Genomic DNA, 18967 nt, shown 5'->3' with positions numbered 1-18967 from the left:
CTTGAGGGCCCAGCCAGTTGTTAGCCCCTCTCCTCCTCTTGCGGACGGGTTTGTGTTGGGGATGGTGACTTGGGGTGCGGATCTCCGTGTCCCCTCTATGGAGGGGGCTGGGTCCTTTCTGTGCTCTTGTTGCAGACCCCGGTTCCTCTGATGGGGGCGCTGAGGATGGGAGGGGCGTCTCACTGGTTACTCTGTTGGAGGCAGCTTTCTCGTTCTCCCTCCGGATCTCGCTTCCCGACCTGGCCTCTTTTGGAGGGGGCTTGTGCTTCTCTGGGCTATTCCGGCCTTGGATGGTCCTCCACTTCATTTCTGTGTAGCTGGGTTAGCCGACGCACTGCCCACTACCCGCTGCTGCTTCAGATGCTCTGTGGATGCCCCTTACATAGGTTGCTGGTTCCTACAGAGGCGATACTATAGGTTTCATCTTGCAGGCTTGGTGTCTTGCCGGAATCGCACTTGAGAGAGGATCTCTTCTCCCTCAAGTGCTTGTCTCCCGGCCCAGCACCTTTAGGAGTTGGCCGTGCCTCTCCAGGCTGGTCCAGCCTTGGGTGGTTGTCCGCTATGCGTGTGGAGAAGCTGGGTAGGTCGTTGTGCCCACTGCTGCCCGCTATTGCCTCTGATGCTCCGTAGTTATGGTACCGACCCCTACGGAGGGGTCTCTGTTCGTTTCTGCATGCGGCCTCATTTCGGGCCGCACCCATGGCTTGCTGTTCAGGCTTGATGGCGGTTTCTCCTCTTTCTGATGTGTTTCTTCTGGGATTTGTTTGCTGCATCTGATGATGCGCTCTGGGACTGCTGCAGTACCTGCTTGGTTAGACCCTTGCTCCTGCTCCGTATATGTGTGCCAGTTATTACCTGGGATGGGTTTTTATCGGCTGTTATAGAGGCTTTCTGAGCCGGTGGGGATGGAGAGCACCTCTTCACAGTGTCTGCGCTCGGCGGCCATCTTGGAATCCCTGATGAAACCATTCTTAACCCCTTAAGTGACAGGCAATTATGCAAGTCTATGCAAAAAGGACGAGCCTACTCGTCCTTGGCACTTAAGGGGTTAATGACGACATTACCAACTGTCTCTGCTCTAACAAGAAAATGATGGATTATCCTGTAGATCTTTCCTTTTTAGAGGTTTCTATTTCATTCCAGGAAATTCAAAAAGCCATCCTAGACCTTAAAATTGGTAAAGCTGCAGGACCTGATGAATTCCCTATTGATTTCTATCGCTCCTTTTTGACCTTTCTCTCCCCTAAATTCATTGAACTTTATAACCATTTCTTTATGTTCCAGCACTGGATTCTTTGGAGAAGACTTACTAATTCTGCTCCCCAAACCGGACAAAGACCCTTTTTATTAGTCAAAAATTATTGTCCTATATCTTTAATCAATTCTGACTCTAAAATCCTAGCCAAAGTAATTGCTAAACAACTCGATGATATAATGCACAAATTAATTAATGTAAATCAAATGGGTTTTATCAAAGGAAGATATGCCTCATCCAATGCTAGTATCCTTTTCAATACCCTTTCGCATGTGCAAAATTCACCTCACCCCATATTCTTGCCTTAGACGCTGAGAAAGCATTAGACAGAGTTTCATGGTCCTTCCTATTTGAATCCCTTTCATGGCATGGGTTTAGCCCTACGTTTTCCAAACTCATCTCCCTTTTATATTCTACACCCTCAACTAGAATATTTATCGATAATACCTTTACCAAACAGTTTCCAATATCATGCAGAACCAGAAAGGATGTCCGTTATCCCCACTTCTGTTTATTTTAGCTCTAGAACCCATTCTTCAAAGCATCTCCCTTAATAATAGTATTAAAGGCATTGTTATGAAAGATTTCTCTATTAAATGTTCCGCATACGTTGATGATATCCCAGCATTAATATCTACGTTTGATCAATTTGCTTGTGTCTCAGGATTCAAATTAAATATTGATGAATCCAAAATCTTACATTTTACTACATGCATGAAGTGGTGCACTGCCTCTATTAAATACGCAGGGTTACATATTGCTAAAGATATTACATCCACTTTAAGCCTAAATCAGAATGCAATAGTGGATAAAATAAGCTCTTCCATTAATCAGTAGTCCCCTCTTTTCCTCACTTGGTGGGGCAGAATAGACTTCGTCTAAATTACTCTTGCTCCGATCTTCTTGTATTACCTTCCCATGATCCCAATTTTTAGCCAAGCTCCTTCTTTAAAGAAATTGACAAAATCCTATCCAGTTTTCTTTAGAAAAATAGAACTCAGAAAATAGCCCTCAATAAACTAAAATCTTGCAAAACTCTGGGCGGAGTTCAGTTTCCTGATTTGCTTAAATATCAAATATCATTTTTATTGAGACAACTTGCCCTTTTCTTATCTTACAACCCTCAATTGATTAATGTCCCATCTTGGATTATTTTAGTATCAAACCATATTGGTTCTCTATCCTTTTCACATTTTTTCAGAACCTCCTTATGGCCTGGTATTAACTACTTTTGTATTACTTCAAATGAGCTTGGTTTTGCTTAATCGCAACCTCAACTACTACCCAAGACTCTACAAACACATTCTTATGGTTCAACAAATCATTCTCGCTTAAGATTAAACATGATATCTTGCTTAAATGGTATTCTGCAGGGATTTATTCATTAACACACTTGTTTTATAACAATGTACCTATGCCTTTTCATGAATTCTGCACCCGATTTAACATGAATACATCTGATTTCAAAACCTATAATACCCTTACTAAGCTAATTACCAAAGCCGTCCCCTATTATTCTCAAAAGGAATTGCATGCTCTTGCCTTACCAAAGCTTCAACATTTTACTCCATTCTTAACCAACCCAATGACAACGCCTCGAAACTTACTGCACTATGGGAAGCAGACTGGCATCTCCAAATATCCCAAGAAATATGGACTAAAATCGAGAAACAATGCTTTTCTACTTCTGTAGCTGCAAACCTTACACAATCACTTTATTTTATTTTACATAGAGCTTATTTAACTCCCCACGAGTTGCCGAAATTACAAATACTAATTATAATTTGTGTTGGTCTTGTCAGTCCCCTACCACTGGTTTTACCCACTCAATATTTTAGTGCAAAGTATGGAATTCTTTCCAAAATGTTTTCTTTTCAAGAACCATTATCACTGTGCAATGTTATGATCGGTATATTATCTTATCCTTTCATGTCATCTGTTTCCTCTCCTGAATTATTTAATTGTATGGTTGATGTTGCTTTTCACCTTATTGTGTCCAACTGGAAAAATGCACAGAAACTATCGTAAAATTTATGGTGGAATTCTATATGCTCATACCACAGAATTTAAAAAATGTTGCACTATCCTAAAGAACGTTAACTACATTTTACAACAAATGGAATGTTTTCAATTGCTACCTGATGAAATGTGCACTCTTTTAATTAATGATGGCATCATCCCCTCCCCTCTCCTTCCTTATTTGCTGCTAGGTTTGTCTTGTTTGTCACAACCCCTTCCCCCCCTGCTTATCTTAGTTCATTCAACAGATCTCATTATCATATGGTTAATATCTGAAACTATATACCAAGATAAAGGTTTTAATTGTTTCATGTTCTAGTTTGATCAAATGCATTAATTGTATTTATAAAAGCTTTCAATAAAAATCATTTAACACAAAATAAAATGCAGGCCGTCTGTATGCTGATTCCTCATCTTTGTTTTTAATTGAATGCGCGCTCTTTGGTGGCACACACCCAGGAATGCTATCATTTATTGGAGTATTTCCAACCCGATTTGATTTTTATTACTGTCACTTGGCTTCAGGAATATACTGGCCCCTCCGTAGCTCAATTCCTACCTCCCAAATACAATATTGTACATTGTGATCCTCCTCTACCCTTCCGGGCAGAGGTGTTGCTGTGATCTATAAATATTCTTTCAGGATTAACGCTACATCTATTAATCACAATCTAAAGATGGAGGCTCTCTTAATTCGTATTGCTGTCTCCACCTCTTCTACCATGGCAATTGTACTGGCTTATCATCCTTCGTGATACGACGGCTCTTTTTGTGAAGGATTCCCTTCTTTCATAGCTGAACTGCAGTTGAAACACGCTCATCTACTTATTGTACGCAATTTCAATCTTCCTGTCAATAAGGTTTGGGATCAAGCTGTCTGAGCCTTTCGCAGCGTGCTGGAGCTGCGATCACCTCGCCATGATACTCCACGGCATGTAGACTCACGTTCAAAGGAAGCCCTGGTTCCATCCACCTGCACGGGTAAGCCCCACCAGGCACATGCACCCCTCTACTTTTGGCACATCCCCCTCTAGCACTATGGCATGACCCACTGTGATAACTCTCCATCAGCTCCAGTCTGCATGTGCCTACTCTGTTTTTTTTTAAGGAAAATGGATTTTAGATGCCCTCACAGGCATATAGCCACTGTGTATTGACTTGCCTCACTTTGCATTTTCGAAAATCGATCTTAGATGCCCTCAAAGGCATATAGCCACTGTGTATTGCTGTGCTTCACTTTGCCTTTTCAAATATCGATCTTAGATGCCCTCACACGCATATAGCCACTGGGTATTGCTGTGCTTCACTTTGCCATTTCAAAAATCAATTTTAGATGCCCTGACAGGCATATAGCCATTATGTTTTGGCGTGCTCACTTTGCCTTTTCACAATAGAATTTAGATACCCCCATAGGCATATAGCCACTATGTATTGATGTGTTATCAATGCCTCCCTAGAAAATCTAATTTAGGTGTCCTCAACTGTAAGCAGACATCTACCCACCTTGTGTGTCATGCCCATGCACCACCCCTCTGATCCCCAAATCTGAGACTCATCTACAGCAATCGCTCTAACGACTTCCTATGTAATTCGAACACAGCTACTCCAACCCCACTCTTCTCTCTGTCCAGCCAATAGCAGTACGTGCTACTGACTTTCCAGGCACTATAGGTATCACCTTTGAGCCCCACCCAGTCCATGCTCCTCGTGCAAATGCACACCCAACCCATGTCGCAGAGCCCACTTCTGCCCGACTCTGTTAAACTAATGCTGCCTCTCTAGGCAGACTCGCCTAGGAGTCACCAGGTAATGCTGCCCTCCACCAAAGGCCCATACGATGGGTCCAGCTTTACCCCTGCCTGGCCCTACCAAGCCATGGGCGACCTGCAGCCTACAATCTGCCCTACCAACAACTCACAGTATGCCACCACCAGCTATAAACACGCACTCACCCTAGAAATGTTAAACACACTCCCCTACCATCCCTCTTCCTGCCCAAGGCATGCCCACGCAACATCACTTCTACCCCAAAGGACACTGGGCACAGTACTACCTTGAGTCCCCGTGAACCATGTTCCTCTGACAATCAGAATAGGAGACTAGCGTCTCGCTTAGCTACATGCCGGCAGTATCTGCAAAAAACAACCCCGCCGATCACGTGGAGGAATGCACACCTCAAATTGGGAGCCGCCCCACCACCCTCCGCCACCACGAGAATGTAATAACATCCTCTGCCAACCCTATACTGCCAACACAACGTGAAAACAACATGCACTCCAGAGCCCAATGTCTGACAATTGTGATGTTGCCACACGCAACTTTCACAATACCCTCAAGACAGTTTCCCCAGCCACTATCCATACCACCACCACCCTGAGGAAATCAAACTACTCCTTATTGGCACTCAATCTTGGCTAAACGCACTCAATGACTCCTACAAATCCTTTTCCATCGACGGGAACATCATCACCATTGTTTCACAGGTTTCCCCCCTTCTCACCTGTCTGTTTTTTGGAGTTCTTCGGTGGAGTCTTCTTTCGCACAGTTCGGGTCTTGTATAACCCTGTGTGTAGGTCCTCGGGTTCCTGCGTGAGTTCAGCCTCCCATCTCCTGGGAACGTTCAGATGTTCGGGAAAAGTCCAGGAAATGGCGAAGAGTGCACTCGGGGAACTAGTGCATGGAGATCTGGGATGCAAGAGAGGACAAAAAAAGGGGAGGAATGAAAGAGGAGGAATTTAGGGGGACCAGGAATCAAAGGATTTAGCAAAAGCGAACTACGGAGAACACGTCTAGCCACGGCAAGCGGTAGCATTGAGACGCGCAGGGCTGCGGGGGCGTGTCCGCTTTATAGAACGTAGTGCGTACGATGCAGAAACTGGTAAACAGCGTTCCGCGTTCTGCGCCCATGTTGCGTGTACTGCTGAGTGCAAGCCCCTATGGGTCAGGCACCAGGAAGTCCAGAAGGGATGCGTCCGATGGTTCATGACACATTGCTAAAGACGTCAAAACCCTGGGAGTATACTTAGATTCCAGGTTATCATTAACTAGACCGGTAAACGCTATCGCATCAGCAGCAGCATACATTGCAAAATGAATCAATGCATGTAGGCCATTCCTATTCACTGACAGTTGCATCACATTTGCTAGAGCCCTCATACTATCCAAGATTGACTATTGCAACTCCCTCTTTGTAGGCACCTATGCCCGCAATATAAAAAAAACACAGGTCATCCAGAATAAGGCTGTAAGAACAGCGTGAAACATCTCTAAAAAAGACCACATTTCCACAGCCAGACAAAACATCCACTGGCTCCTGGTCCAAGAACGCTCTCCTTGACCCACAAATGTATCTCACAAACTGCCCCTACTTACCTGTTCAGAAAAATGTCCAAGGCCCAATCCTCCAGACCTACCCAGGCTGCCTACTCACACTTACTCGACATTCCCAGATTTCGGCGCCAGAAGGCAGGGGGCAGCAGCTTCCCTGTGATTGCGGCCAAACACTGCAATGCCCTCCCTCTAGCCCTAAGATCTGATGACTCCTTCTGGTCCTTCCGCAAAGGCCTCAAAGCCTATCTCTTTTCCCAAGACCTCCAAAATGAACTGAACCCGCCCAACCCGACAAACACGTAGCACCGCCCCCTCCACCGGATCAGAAACTTAGATCTATACACCTTGTATGTACCATTTATGTTTGTAAACATTGTAACCACTACTTGTAAATGAATGCACCACCTGTGTCTGTAACCTTGGAACCAGGTGTAACCACTCCCCTCATGTAAAGCAGCGCCCAGATGCCCCTGGGTTCGATGTGCTTTATAAATGTCTAAATAAATAAATAAAACTGATTACTCAATTTTTGAGTCTAATGTTGAAGCTAGGTCTAGCTCTGTGTGTGCAAGAGCCTATGCATCAGTTGGGCAATACTGTGGACCTCATATTTGCACCCAAGACCTTAATTGCAGTCTCATCTAGAATCCTGTGATCTGGTCAGATCACCATATTGTGCCATTCTGTGTTCATCTTCAAGCCTCTTCTTCTAAGGCTAAGCAACAAGAGATTTGGAAACGTAAATGGCATTTGGTGTATCTACAAAATGTGTGTACCCATATTGATACAGACTGTGCTGATTCAGATTCCTGCAATTTACCCACCTTAATCCAGGTATTTAGTAATGTTACAGACTGTTTTGCTCTGCAAAAGCTTTGCAAACAAAAACCTAATTCTTCCGAACCGTGGTATATTGAGGAGCTGAAATTCCTAAAGATTAAACTTAGACAAGCTGAAAGAAAACTGAGGTCTGTTTATAAGCCAGCCAACAAAATCATACTCGGTCAAGCCACTGTTAATTATCAGAAGGTTATTTTTTCATCTAAGCAGGTCTTCTTTAGAGAGAAAATTGAAGGTGCAATAAATAAGCCCAAATCCTTATTCGATTTAGTACACTCTGTCATCTCCATCCAAAGCTCGTTCTACCATTGTCTCCTCTCAATCTCTGTGATTACTTATCCAATTCTTTCATAGAAACAATTATAACTATCCGTGACAAGATCACTAATACTTATTCTCAGTCGAATCAATCTATTTCTCTCTGTACTGATGCCATTTCAAATACAATTCGGTCTAACTTTCCATCATTTACTACTCAGGAACTAGTGTTAACTATTAATAAGTTGCAATCTGCATCTCAGTCCGATCCATTTCCTCTTAAAATTCACAAGGAGAGCTCCGGTGACATTGCTTCTTGGATAACGACAGCAGTCAATGAATCCTTTACATCAGGATTTATTCCTGATGAGTTGAAACATGCACTAGTTATTCCTCTTTTGAAGAAACCCTCACTTGATTTTTCCATATTACTTAATTTTTGTCCAATTTCAACTCCTTCCTTTTTTTGATGAAGTTGCTGGAAGCTCAGATTTTTCCTTTACTTAGTTCTTTTCTTGAATATTCAGGCTTCCTTGACCCATTTCAGCCTGAGTTTCACCCTGGCCTGGGTACTGATTCGGTTCTCGTCTCGGTGGTGGACCATCTGGCATGCATTGTTGAGATCAGGGTGGAGTTGATGCACTGATTTTACTAGATCTATGAACTGCTTTTGATACTGTTGACCACCCCACTGTGATCACTCAGTTAGCTCGTGCAGGCCCATCCAGCCAGGTGCTTCCCTGGTTCTCTTCTTTCCTTTCACTATCTCCAGTGCTGGTCACCGTTTTGACCAACTCATCCAATCCCACTGGTTCCTGTGCTACTCCTACGCAGATGATACAAAGATTATTCTGCAGCTTCATCTTTCCTCACCTGAAACAGCTGTTTGACTTAGGGGTTGCCTGAAGGTCGTGCAGGGATGTTTGTCCGACAATTGGCTTAAGTTCAACGCTGAAAAAAAGAGGTGCTGGTTATGGGCTCCCCCTTTCTGTGATTTTCCTGGACTTCTGAGTTCTGGCCTCCCACTCTGGGGCTCTAACACCTTCCGGTAACTGTGGTGAAACATTTGGTTGTTAAAATCTCAGCCTCTCTATCAATGAAGGATCAGATGACTTCTATTTGTCAAACTGGACACTTAAGACTTTGCATAAGACTCTTCTTTTTCTTCCTTCTCATTTTCATGTGCAGTAGTGTCTGTACTGGTAATGAGTGGTGCTGATTACTGTAATTCTCACTATCTCGCCCAGCCAGCATATCTTATTCACTGCCTTCAATTGCTGCAGAACATGGCGGTGAGGGCAGTTCTGCTCCCCACTTTTGGTACACATATGTCACATATTCTTCACCAGATGCATTGGCTCCCTATTTAGAAACAGGTTCGATTAAAATCTTTATGCATTGTCCACAGAGCTTTCTACAAAATTGGGGGCCAAATTCCGCCCCTGTTTTTCCCCTAGAGTGCTTTGTTCTCAGACTTCCCTGACCATACAGGTTCCAGTTGCGAAGCGCTCCTGGGTCGGTGGGCGGCCATTTTCAGCGGCAGCAGCTAAAGCAAGAAATTCTCTGCCGCTTATGTTAGGGGCTACCGCAAATCGCCTATCATTCCGCCGGCTGCTGAAGACTTATCTATTCTAATTGTTGTCTTTCGTTGTCTGGATCTTATCTGCTGTTTTAGCACCAAGATGTTTTCGAGTGGATGTTGCACTTTATACATTTGTATGACATAACATACCTCTATACCTGGCAGGGAACAGGATTCTCTCCAGAAGCTTGCCGTGAATTCACTTCCTTAGTACACTTATATTTTAATTTACTACTTAATACAGGTCAGAGTAATGGCTGAGTGGAAAGAGGAGATAGATTAAGGACAAGAGCAGAAAGTGGAAATTAGATTAGTGTAGTAGCTGGATTTAGCTGCATCCAAAGCAGCAGTGAGGGCACAGCCAGCCTACTTTTAGCACGCCTGGATGAAAGGAATCAGAATGTATTCCATTGTAGCAACTGCAGAGTTTTGTTGCAGAGAATCTCAGGGTGGATCTAGGGCTGGGGACGCTGGATGTCTGGAGTATTTGTGCGAGCACGATAATAGTGTTTGAAGGCAGAGCTGAGAACCAGGTGATGTCATGGAAGACCTGTTACATGGAGGAGGCCAAGGGTGTGAGGGCTAAGAGAAGATCTGACTTTGTCCACGCATGAAGTGAGTGAGTTAGGCTGCAACCTAGTACATATGGAAAAGGTGAGAAAGAGGTGGAGGAGGTAGAGAGGAAGCAGTGATGTTGAAATGCAAGAGAGTAGTGTGACTTGTGTCCTTGAAACACAATGCAGTCTTCACTTGTGGGATCTGGCTTCTCCACGTGTCTTTTGCAGCCTGTTAGAGCCAACGACCTCCAGTAAGGAACTCGTGGGGTTTTCGACCTGCTGCTGTCATCCCTTGGTCCGCCGCTGTGCACCAGTAGGTTTGCCTTTGTCCCAGAAGCCCTGCTCGTACTAGTGTTCCGCCTTGCTCAGAGTGTGTCTTTGGGTTCTGCCTTTTCTTCGTGTGAGGAGAGCTAATTGGTATCAGGAGTCTGCACTTGGAATGAAGTACCTGACTTTGCCTGAACCGATTAGCGAGACGTGTCCAGTATGATGGGTGAAAGTTAATGTTGTTACTCTTAGTCACCCTCTTCCTCGGCCCAATGTTAGTGTAAAACCGGGGTGGGGGGTGGTTGGGACCTCAGAGCATCCTAAAACATAGGATGGGTTGGATAAACAAAATAGGGGGATGGGGGAATACCACGTCTCATCATCTGCTGCCTTACCCCACTTACCCAAGACCCCTCACCTAGGTGAACCTCCCGCTCTGGTCCACCCCAAGAACTGGATACAAAAGAGATGGCCGTGTCCTAGTCACCTGGATGACAAGTCCCTGAGGACTAGCGGGTGAGACACCCTTTGGTTTCTCACATTATCTTGAGTTGGCTGTGTGCCATCCTAAAATAAGTTCGAGTTATTGCTTACCTCAATCTGTGTTCCACCAATCTGAAAAGCAACTGTAATAGTATATGCAACATTAGATTTTACCTGTCTCGAATAGCTGTGTGCCATTCTTGAAAAGTGTTCTTTAGGTGTAGCTGGTCTGCCTGGTGCATCCTACATTAGTGTAAAGAATTCTTGCTTATCTTAGACTGTGTTCCGCTGAGCTGAAAAGCAATTGTTTTTGTATATTACCCCAAAAAGGTCTTAATCACCTAGAATAACTGGGTTATCCTCAAAGTAGTTGTAGGTATATACTGTTCCTTGAATCTGTGTTCCACTATTCAAAAAACTATCCTGCTAACAGGGTTGATTGATTATGTGAATTCTTAAGAGTTTCACTGAATGACTGACAGGGTCTACTTCCCTTGAATTACTGTAAAGTGGTTTTACCCCACATGAATAGGTATGCCCTATACTAAATGTGTATGATAAGGTCTGACTTGCCTAGAAATTCTGTTTGTGTTCTGAACAAGGTCTATGCTTTGGTCGGTGTACTTTAAAGCATAGTGTTGTGTTTTTATAATTGTGATTGTATATAATGTGATAGTACTTATTAACCCAAGATTTACCTTGGTCTACTTGTATTTAAATAAACCATTTGTTTACAATACATAGTGTTTCAGTGTTTCTTTGGACCGTATGTATGATACAATTGTTGTACCAAGCTACTGCCCTCTTTCCCTCCTAAAGTAAGCCTGGCTGCTCTGTCTACGCTACCATATACTCAGGTGGTACAGCCGTATACTAAGAGTGGAGTCTTGTACTATCTCACTTGAATGGTTTTACTAAGCTCTTAGATGGACTTCAGAAAAAATGTCCTAACACACATGGACCTGCAAATTCATTGAAGCCTGTTAGGCATCACATAGTTCCGTGGGCCAAGCTCATGAAAGGAGAGCCAACTATCGTAGAGTCAGGCGGCATTCCAATAGCTGCCGCCTGACTCCTTCATGTATTAAAATGCAATGCCCTCACTGCTCAATACGGGCAACCAAAGTAAGAATGTCAAGAACGAAGTCCAGGTCATGGAAGGAGATGTAGATCAGGAGGATACTGATGGGTTAGGGGCAAGCAGTTGGGTGGAAGTGTGACCAAAATGTAGTGGATGAAATTCAGATGATGAAAAAGAGGATAACCATTAGTCTAGCCTGTCCACTTCGTTTGGACAGCACAGGGAAGTGAAGAAAAGTAGCAGAGTCAATGTAAAGGGCGTGGCCGTGCCACGGTAATCACCTAGGTTTCAGTGCTCTCCATTACTGCGAGCCTACGGTTGTGAGAGTCAAAATGGTACATAAGAAATAGAGGGAGGCAAATAATGAGAAGAAACGTTTTTGGAGGGAATTGAAGGGGGGAGGATAGAGTTGGAGAAAAGGTGGCAGTGACAGTTCTATTGTGGATGGCTTGGAGAATAGGGATAGGATAGGAGGGGCACAGGGAGGACTAGAGTAGTCGTCCATCCAGGCAAACTATATAATCCATGTTACGAGTAGAGTGATTATTAGAGTGATTATTGGAAGCAGGAAAGTTTGAGTGTACCGGTGCATTATGGGGTCACGGGGCATTGCACTAGTGATGCAGTAACAGGAGATCAACCAAGATCAAATGCAATCAGAGGTGACTCAATAGGGACTCATTTTATTTAGCCACCACTTGCAGATAGCCTAGGCTAGTTAGTCATATTGGAGGAGAGCCAGCTAGGCAAAGACGTTTTACCTTTTTCCAAATGCCTTCACCCTCGACTGGCTGGATGCCCTGCTGTGAGAAAATTAGGGAGGTAGTAGAAATGGTTCATAATCTGCCATCCCTCCAACTGATTGACCACACAGCATGGATTGACCACACAGCATGTATAAGTATGGTGTGCTATAGGAATCTGAGGGAATGATTTCTCATATATGCATATCTAGAAATGTCCTGTTTAACCAAACGGGCATATTGACATTGCCAAGTGCATTCTACCAAGTGTATCTTTGCATCAATCACTCTTGTTAACATTACAATCTGAAAGATGCTTCACGTGCCCTGCACTTTAAGTTGAGTGTTAATTCCCTAAACTATTAAGTTCCTCTGGGGCCAGAACTTGGCTGCATTACTTCATACCAGACGTGTGCTTCTAGCGAATTGGAACCTGGCACACATTTGCGCTAAATATGTTTTGTAAGCTATTGCTGCCATTCTGTTGAAGCAGGACAGCTAATTAAATTCAGATTGTTTTCATAATTCCAGGCAATAAACTTCAGGCTTTCAGGCACACCGCACAGCCCATCCTGATAGCACTGTGCTGTGTCTGGGCTTTGCAGTTCAGCTGCTGTTCCACCCAATAGCACATTACTTTACCATTTCTTCCAGACTTGTGGTTTCCGAGTTCAATAATTGCTTAAAGTCTTTCTTGCTGGTCTCTGTTTCTCTAGGCAAACTCGAAGATCGCGTGATGCTGAGCAGGAAAAGGACAGAGCCCTTCTTAAGGCCATCATCAAAGTATGGAGAGAAATTAAGGCTCTGCGGGATTTTCAGAAATTCACAAACACGCCGGTGAAGCTCTACCTGAGGAAGTAGGTCTTTGATGCATTAAATCACCTTTTTCCAATCAGCAGGCAAGCCTTGCCTTCCACTTTGAGTCAAAAATGCTGTGTTTTGCCTTGTTCCAATGTCTCCCACCTAAAATACCCCCTTTTACAAGCTAATGGGAAAATACAATCTTTCCTTTTTGTCACCTCAAAATCCACCTCGTGTGGTCTCAAATGTTGGCATGCATGCCAGGTGTTATGCATGTGCCTTTAAGGAACTGATGGTGTAGCCGTCATCACATTCATGGAATAAAAGGGAAAGTCCGAGCCGCAAGCCTTATCGTGAGCGTCGGAGCCCAAGCAGTAAACACTGTCTCTGTGTCTTCATTTATATAGGAGGGAGACCGCACTAGGATGCGGCCAGCCCCAATGTAACACCAGGCAGCACTCTTGTTATTCTTACTCCCTGTTCACTACTGACTCACTAGAATTCTCACACTTGTTGGAGTTGGCCAATGAAGCTATTGATAGAATCGACACAAATGTTTACTTGCTATTGTCGAGTTCTGTTTCAATATTCAGGATGGTAAAAGATAGAACAGCGAAAATATTCATAGGAAGAAGTCTCTTCCCAATTAAAGAATTGCTATCTGTTGTGCCCCCATCGCCCTCAATACCCCATGCCTACCCGAACCCACTGCCCTCCCAACACCCACCCCTAAGCCCTTACTCCTATACACAGACGCACACACATATATATTACAGGGCCTGCGGTAGTGGCCCTGTAGTTATTGTTAAGTTGCACCACTCATAGAAAGAGCACTTTTTTGGCATCTTATAACTTTGTACCCCTGGACGAATCCTCACCAAACATTGCAAGAAAAGTATATGGCCCGCTCAGAATACTTTTGGTGCGGTTTTGTCCAGGGGGAGCAATGTTTTAGTGGGGGTCCCAACATTTGTGAAAATCCCCATAGACGCAATGGAAAATATATTTTCTTATGACGCCTATAGCCCAAACCGCTGGATGGATTTTCACATAATGTGCACCAGGAGCTGCGGCTTCGCCCCAAAAGCGTGCTTTTGTAAATTTGGTGTAAATATGTCCAGTAGTTTAAAATAAAATTTCCAAATGTAGGTCAAAACAAATGAGTGATATCTGTGTCCGGTCCGATTCGAAGTCCGCAGACACGTCTGGACCAATCAGTGGGCGGTGTGATGTCCGTGGACATCATACGCGCCCGCTGAGATGGTGAAAAACGTGGGATGCTTCAAAACCTTTGAAACAGACGTCATGTTTGATTCACAAACTGCACCCGTAGTCCACAGACATTGCGGTAAAAACATATTAAAATAATACAACATTGGTATCGGCCACCATAGGGCGCACGGATGAAGTCCTCCTCCGTGTGAGCTCCTCGCCCAGCGGTCCCTACAATGGCCTGAGCCCCCACTGGGAGACTCCCCACCCCACCCCAGAATGGTCAGAGGTGGCTGAAGTGACTCCCCGCAAAGCGATTGAAGGAGCAGAGAAAATCAGACGAGTATATATATCAAACCGAGATACCCGACCGTTGCTTCAAGTGAAGATGGCCCAGAATGCCGAAACTGAAAGCGAAACTGGCACGTGTGCCGCGTGAGGTGCGGAGGGAGCTTCAATGGAACCTGGTGCAGGGGAACCTTGGAGACGCATGAGATTGGCCCCGAAACATGTGAACTGAAGCGGTTTCCCCCTGCTGTGACTCTCGAGTCGAATGCCCTGGCGGACCCTGAGTTGAGCGCTTCACAGACGAACAAGAGATGAGGCCCCAAAAGAGACCCCAGCAGTAGGCCTGTGGCCGCCCGCCCCTCCCGTCTGGATCTTCCACCAGTGAGGGAACTTGGCCTCCCTCCTGGTGCTCCCCCTTGTGCGGTACACAGAGGTGCAGCAAACTGCCTCAGACACCATGGATCCCCTCCCCCTCATCTCCCGCACAGGAGACCGGAGCTGCAGGCACGTGTGAAGTCCCATCCCACACACCATCTCCGGCTCCATTACTGTATGCACCAGGGCCCACCCTCACGAGCACCCCGAGCGAGGAGGGGAGGGCAGCCTGCAATTGCGGACTGTATCAGCAGATATCCCCCAATCACATCAGCATACCACCCAGGAGATACCAGAACATTTGGCCTGAAGCACGTGCCTACACATAGAACAGCGCATACCTCTTGCAGGGTTGACCGAGGTTGGTGACACCCGTGGGCTCTCCCAAAGACCTTGTCCGCACTGTGACCCACGGCCCTACACGGATTGAACTCCCAGTGAACACACAGGCGGAGGAGCGGCCTCATAGACACCCAAAGAACCCAAGGGCACAGCCGGGACTGCATAATACAAAACAAGGAGACGCGACCCCCTCCCAAAGTACCCTAGCAGATGTGACTAGAGTGGACATACAATCCCGTAGTGACGAAGGGTTGGGCCCCCAATCTTGCCCTCTTTCAGTGTGCCCTCCTTCATGTACCTGGTGGCCAGATGTTTCTGAAGCAACTCCCCTGGCGGCCCACAAAGTGAGAAGAAACCACAAGACCCGCGCTCACAGCCCTCACCTGGGAGGGTTACCTCTTGGGCCATAAGGCCCCCAGTATCAGCGACAAGCTGCCCCCAACACCTTAGGTGGAACATACTGGCTAATCACCTGGCTATCACGGTGTACCAGGTCTAGGTGAGGGTGGGGCCCCCTGCTCTGGGGCATGTGCCCTCCTGGTTCTGGACCAGACCTCAGTGGACACGACCGGGGTTGCTCCCCAGTATAGGAGAACAGACTGACATCCCACCAACAGTACCCATCATAGGATAAAAGTTTGCAGTGAAGTTGCCGCCAGGCACCAACAGTGTACACAAGAGAAGACGTGCACCTGGCAGAGGTGTAGACTTGGTCCCCCCCTTTCACAATCAGCGCCCTGTTATGACATGCCATAGGTACACGAGTAAGTGCCAACTACATGTGCTAAAGTGCTCACAAACCAGACTAAACGATCAAAGTGCCCTCGGGAAGTGAATTGATTGGAAGAAGCAGACTCTGCCTGTCCTCAGCCTGGGCGGCCCCACTTGTGGAGAGGGCCCAGGATCTAACAAAGACTACCCACCCTATGATTAGTGGCTTAAACCTTGTAAGCAACGAGAAACTAATCCAGCATGCTGCACCATGCTAACGAGGGGGCTGTAACCAGTCGAATAAGTGGATCGGCCACTCAGAGGTAATTGATAAGGCATCTACAGCGGAAGCAGAGTGCATGGACATACAGGAGAAGTTGCAAAGTATAGATACACCCCAGTTCGCCCCGACCCTGCAAACTCTCAAAACAGCACTATGGCGACTTCAGGATCCTGACTCTGGCAACCAGGGGAGATGTGGTAGCCTTATTACAGGAAATTAAGAATATGAGAGCAGACATAGGAGGAAAGGTCGACTGGATCAACCAACAGATCAACAAGATGGAGGAGAGACTCGAAGAGGTCGAAACCAATCAGACCTCGCTTAATACCATCGAGATGCAGATGGACCAGCGAATAACAGAACTGGAGACCCGGGAAGAGGAATTCCGCCTAAAGCTGGACGATCTGGAAAACCGTAAGCAGCGAAACTACCTAATTATTCGGCATTCCAGAGAGAGAGAGGGGAAATCCGGACAGGACCTAGAGAGGACACTCCATGCTATCATGAAGCTCTTATTCGAGGATGACTCCATCAATGAGGCAAAGATTGACAGCATCCACAGAGCAGGGGGAGAAGCCGGAAGTCTGCAGACCATCTTGGTTCGGTCCCACAATTACAGTGACAGGGCCGGAATCTTTGAGAAAGCAAAACGTAGTGGCCCAATCACTCTTGAAGCGGCCAGAGTAACAATCTTCCAAGACCTGTCATCACTAACCCTAGCCTTACGACAGATGTGCATGCGCCTCACAAAATGGCTAAAGGAACAAGGAGTCTGCTACAGATGGGGTTACCCATTTTCTCTCACGTTCGGGTTGGAAGGAAGCAAGGAGAGGCTCAGGTCGGAAGAAAGACATTCAATATTGCATATGGGATCCTTGGGCAACCAGGGAAATGACCAGAACCGGGATGAGAGACGAGGGTCACGACAGACAGTGGCGTATGCCGGGGCCGAGACGGAGACGAATACCGGGCTCCAGAAACTACAGGAGAGTGAATGCCTCCCTGGAGGTGGAAATTTAGGAGACGCTAGTGTGTTTTTGGAACCCCAACCAAAGATATGGGAGTTCCTTCAGGTGAAGTGAGAGGGTCTGGCCCTATTGAGCCCTGGAGAGAGTCGAAGGATCCAATGGCATGTGACTGTGCAGACGTTGCACTGGGCAGTCATGCCCAGGACTCGAGTGACTACGGAGAAAGGAATCTGAGAAGGCTCTGGTGAATCGGGGCATAAAAGAACAGGCTATTTGACAGAGTCTTGTACCCACATCGCCCAGGTGGCAAGATAGCTAAGGGGGCTCAGCCAGTGGGAGTCCGGTTGGAGACATTTGGGTTTGTTTGCTATGTTGGGAGGTGGGGGGAGGAGGAGGCTCAACATTATTGAGACTGGCCCGCGAGGTAGCAGGCTTCCGTTGGTGGTCTGAATGCAGCCTGGTGATGGTAACTCTATGGTTTCGGACACCCCTTAAGGGGAGGGGGGGAGGGGGGGAGCGAGGGAGGTGGAGAAGAGGAGAATGAGTAGGAACGGGACCTTCTTTGCGAAGTCTACGAGTAGTCCTGTGTGTGCTGAGTGGGGAACGTGGTTGCCGGGGCATAACAATGGCTTATTGCGTGCTCAAAGGAAGGAATAGCTGCAGACCTACGTACTCAAATGCAGAGCCTCCTCAGGGTGGGAACACTGAATATTAAGGGACTGAATTGACCCATGAAAAGGTCCCTAGTGCCCAAGGAGTTCCGAAGAGCGAAACTAGACGTCTTATTTCTACAGGAAACCAAATACGCAGATGGGTAAGAATGTAGGATCCTGGGCCCAAGAGTGGGGGTAGAATATTGGGGCTCCTGCTTCCATAGAAAGGCGGGAGTAGGAATTCTCGTGAGGAAAGATTTGAAGCTAGAGGTGAACAAGGTTTGGGCAGACCTAGAGGGGAGGGCTCTCCTGATAGTGGACATTGCATGGAAAGTCATGTTCACACTGACAACTGTGTATCTCCCTAATAAGGGTCAATCTTGATTTCTGCAGAGAACACTCCCGAAAATTATGTTGGAGGCCCCTGGGCACGTAGTTTTGGGGGAAGATTTCACCCTCTGGGCGGACACCACATTGGATAGACAGGTGGGTAACCCTGAAACACAAGACCCGACAGGTGGGGGTAGGCCAGGGGGCATTGAAATGCTAGACTTTTATGGGCTGAGGGACGTATGGAGATTACACCCGAACGAAAATGGGTACACCTTTTACTGGTCACCTCATGGTACCTTCTCCAGAATCGATTATATGTACATCACGGGTGACCTATGGGATGCAGTGGTAGGATCTCCCCGATCACATGGTCTGATCATGACATGGTCACAGTGAATTTAGGCTGGGCAGGTCTTCCTCATAAGAGTTCAAAGTGGAAATGTAATGAATCGCTGTGGAAGGATCCGGTCTTCCGAACTGAGATGAAGGGGGAAATTAGGGAATACTTTGAACGCATTAACACAGGAGAGGTGCCTAGGACGACAGTTTGGGAGGCGGGTAAGGCAAAATGGCAGGGGATCCTGAT

General features: G+C 46.1%; 1 protein-coding gene across 2 annotated transcripts in view; it reads left to right on the top strand.

Annotated features, from left to right (window-relative positions):
* CC2D2A (coiled-coil and C2 domain containing 2A) overlaps positions 1-18967 on the top strand; it is a 1164962-nt gene that overhangs the window by 416662 nt on the left and 729333 nt on the right. For both annotated transcript variants that reach the window (XM_069631936.1, XM_069631935.1), the window contains exon 13: positions 13132-13272. In XM_069631936.1, the coding sequence (XP_069488037.1) occupies positions 13132-13272 (141 nt within the window). The remainder of the gene's footprint in view (positions 1-13131; positions 13273-18967) is intronic.

The sequence above is a fragment of the Ambystoma mexicanum genome, chromosome 6q (genome assembly GCF_040938575.1).
Source record: "Ambystoma mexicanum isolate Mex_15411 chromosome 6q, UKY_AmexF1_1, whole genome shotgun sequence".
Taxonomy (NCBI): domain Eukaryota; kingdom Metazoa; phylum Chordata; class Amphibia; order Caudata; family Ambystomatidae; genus Ambystoma; species Ambystoma mexicanum.
Note: the sequence above shows the minus strand (reverse complement) of the source record. Positions and strands in the feature narration are given on the sequence as shown.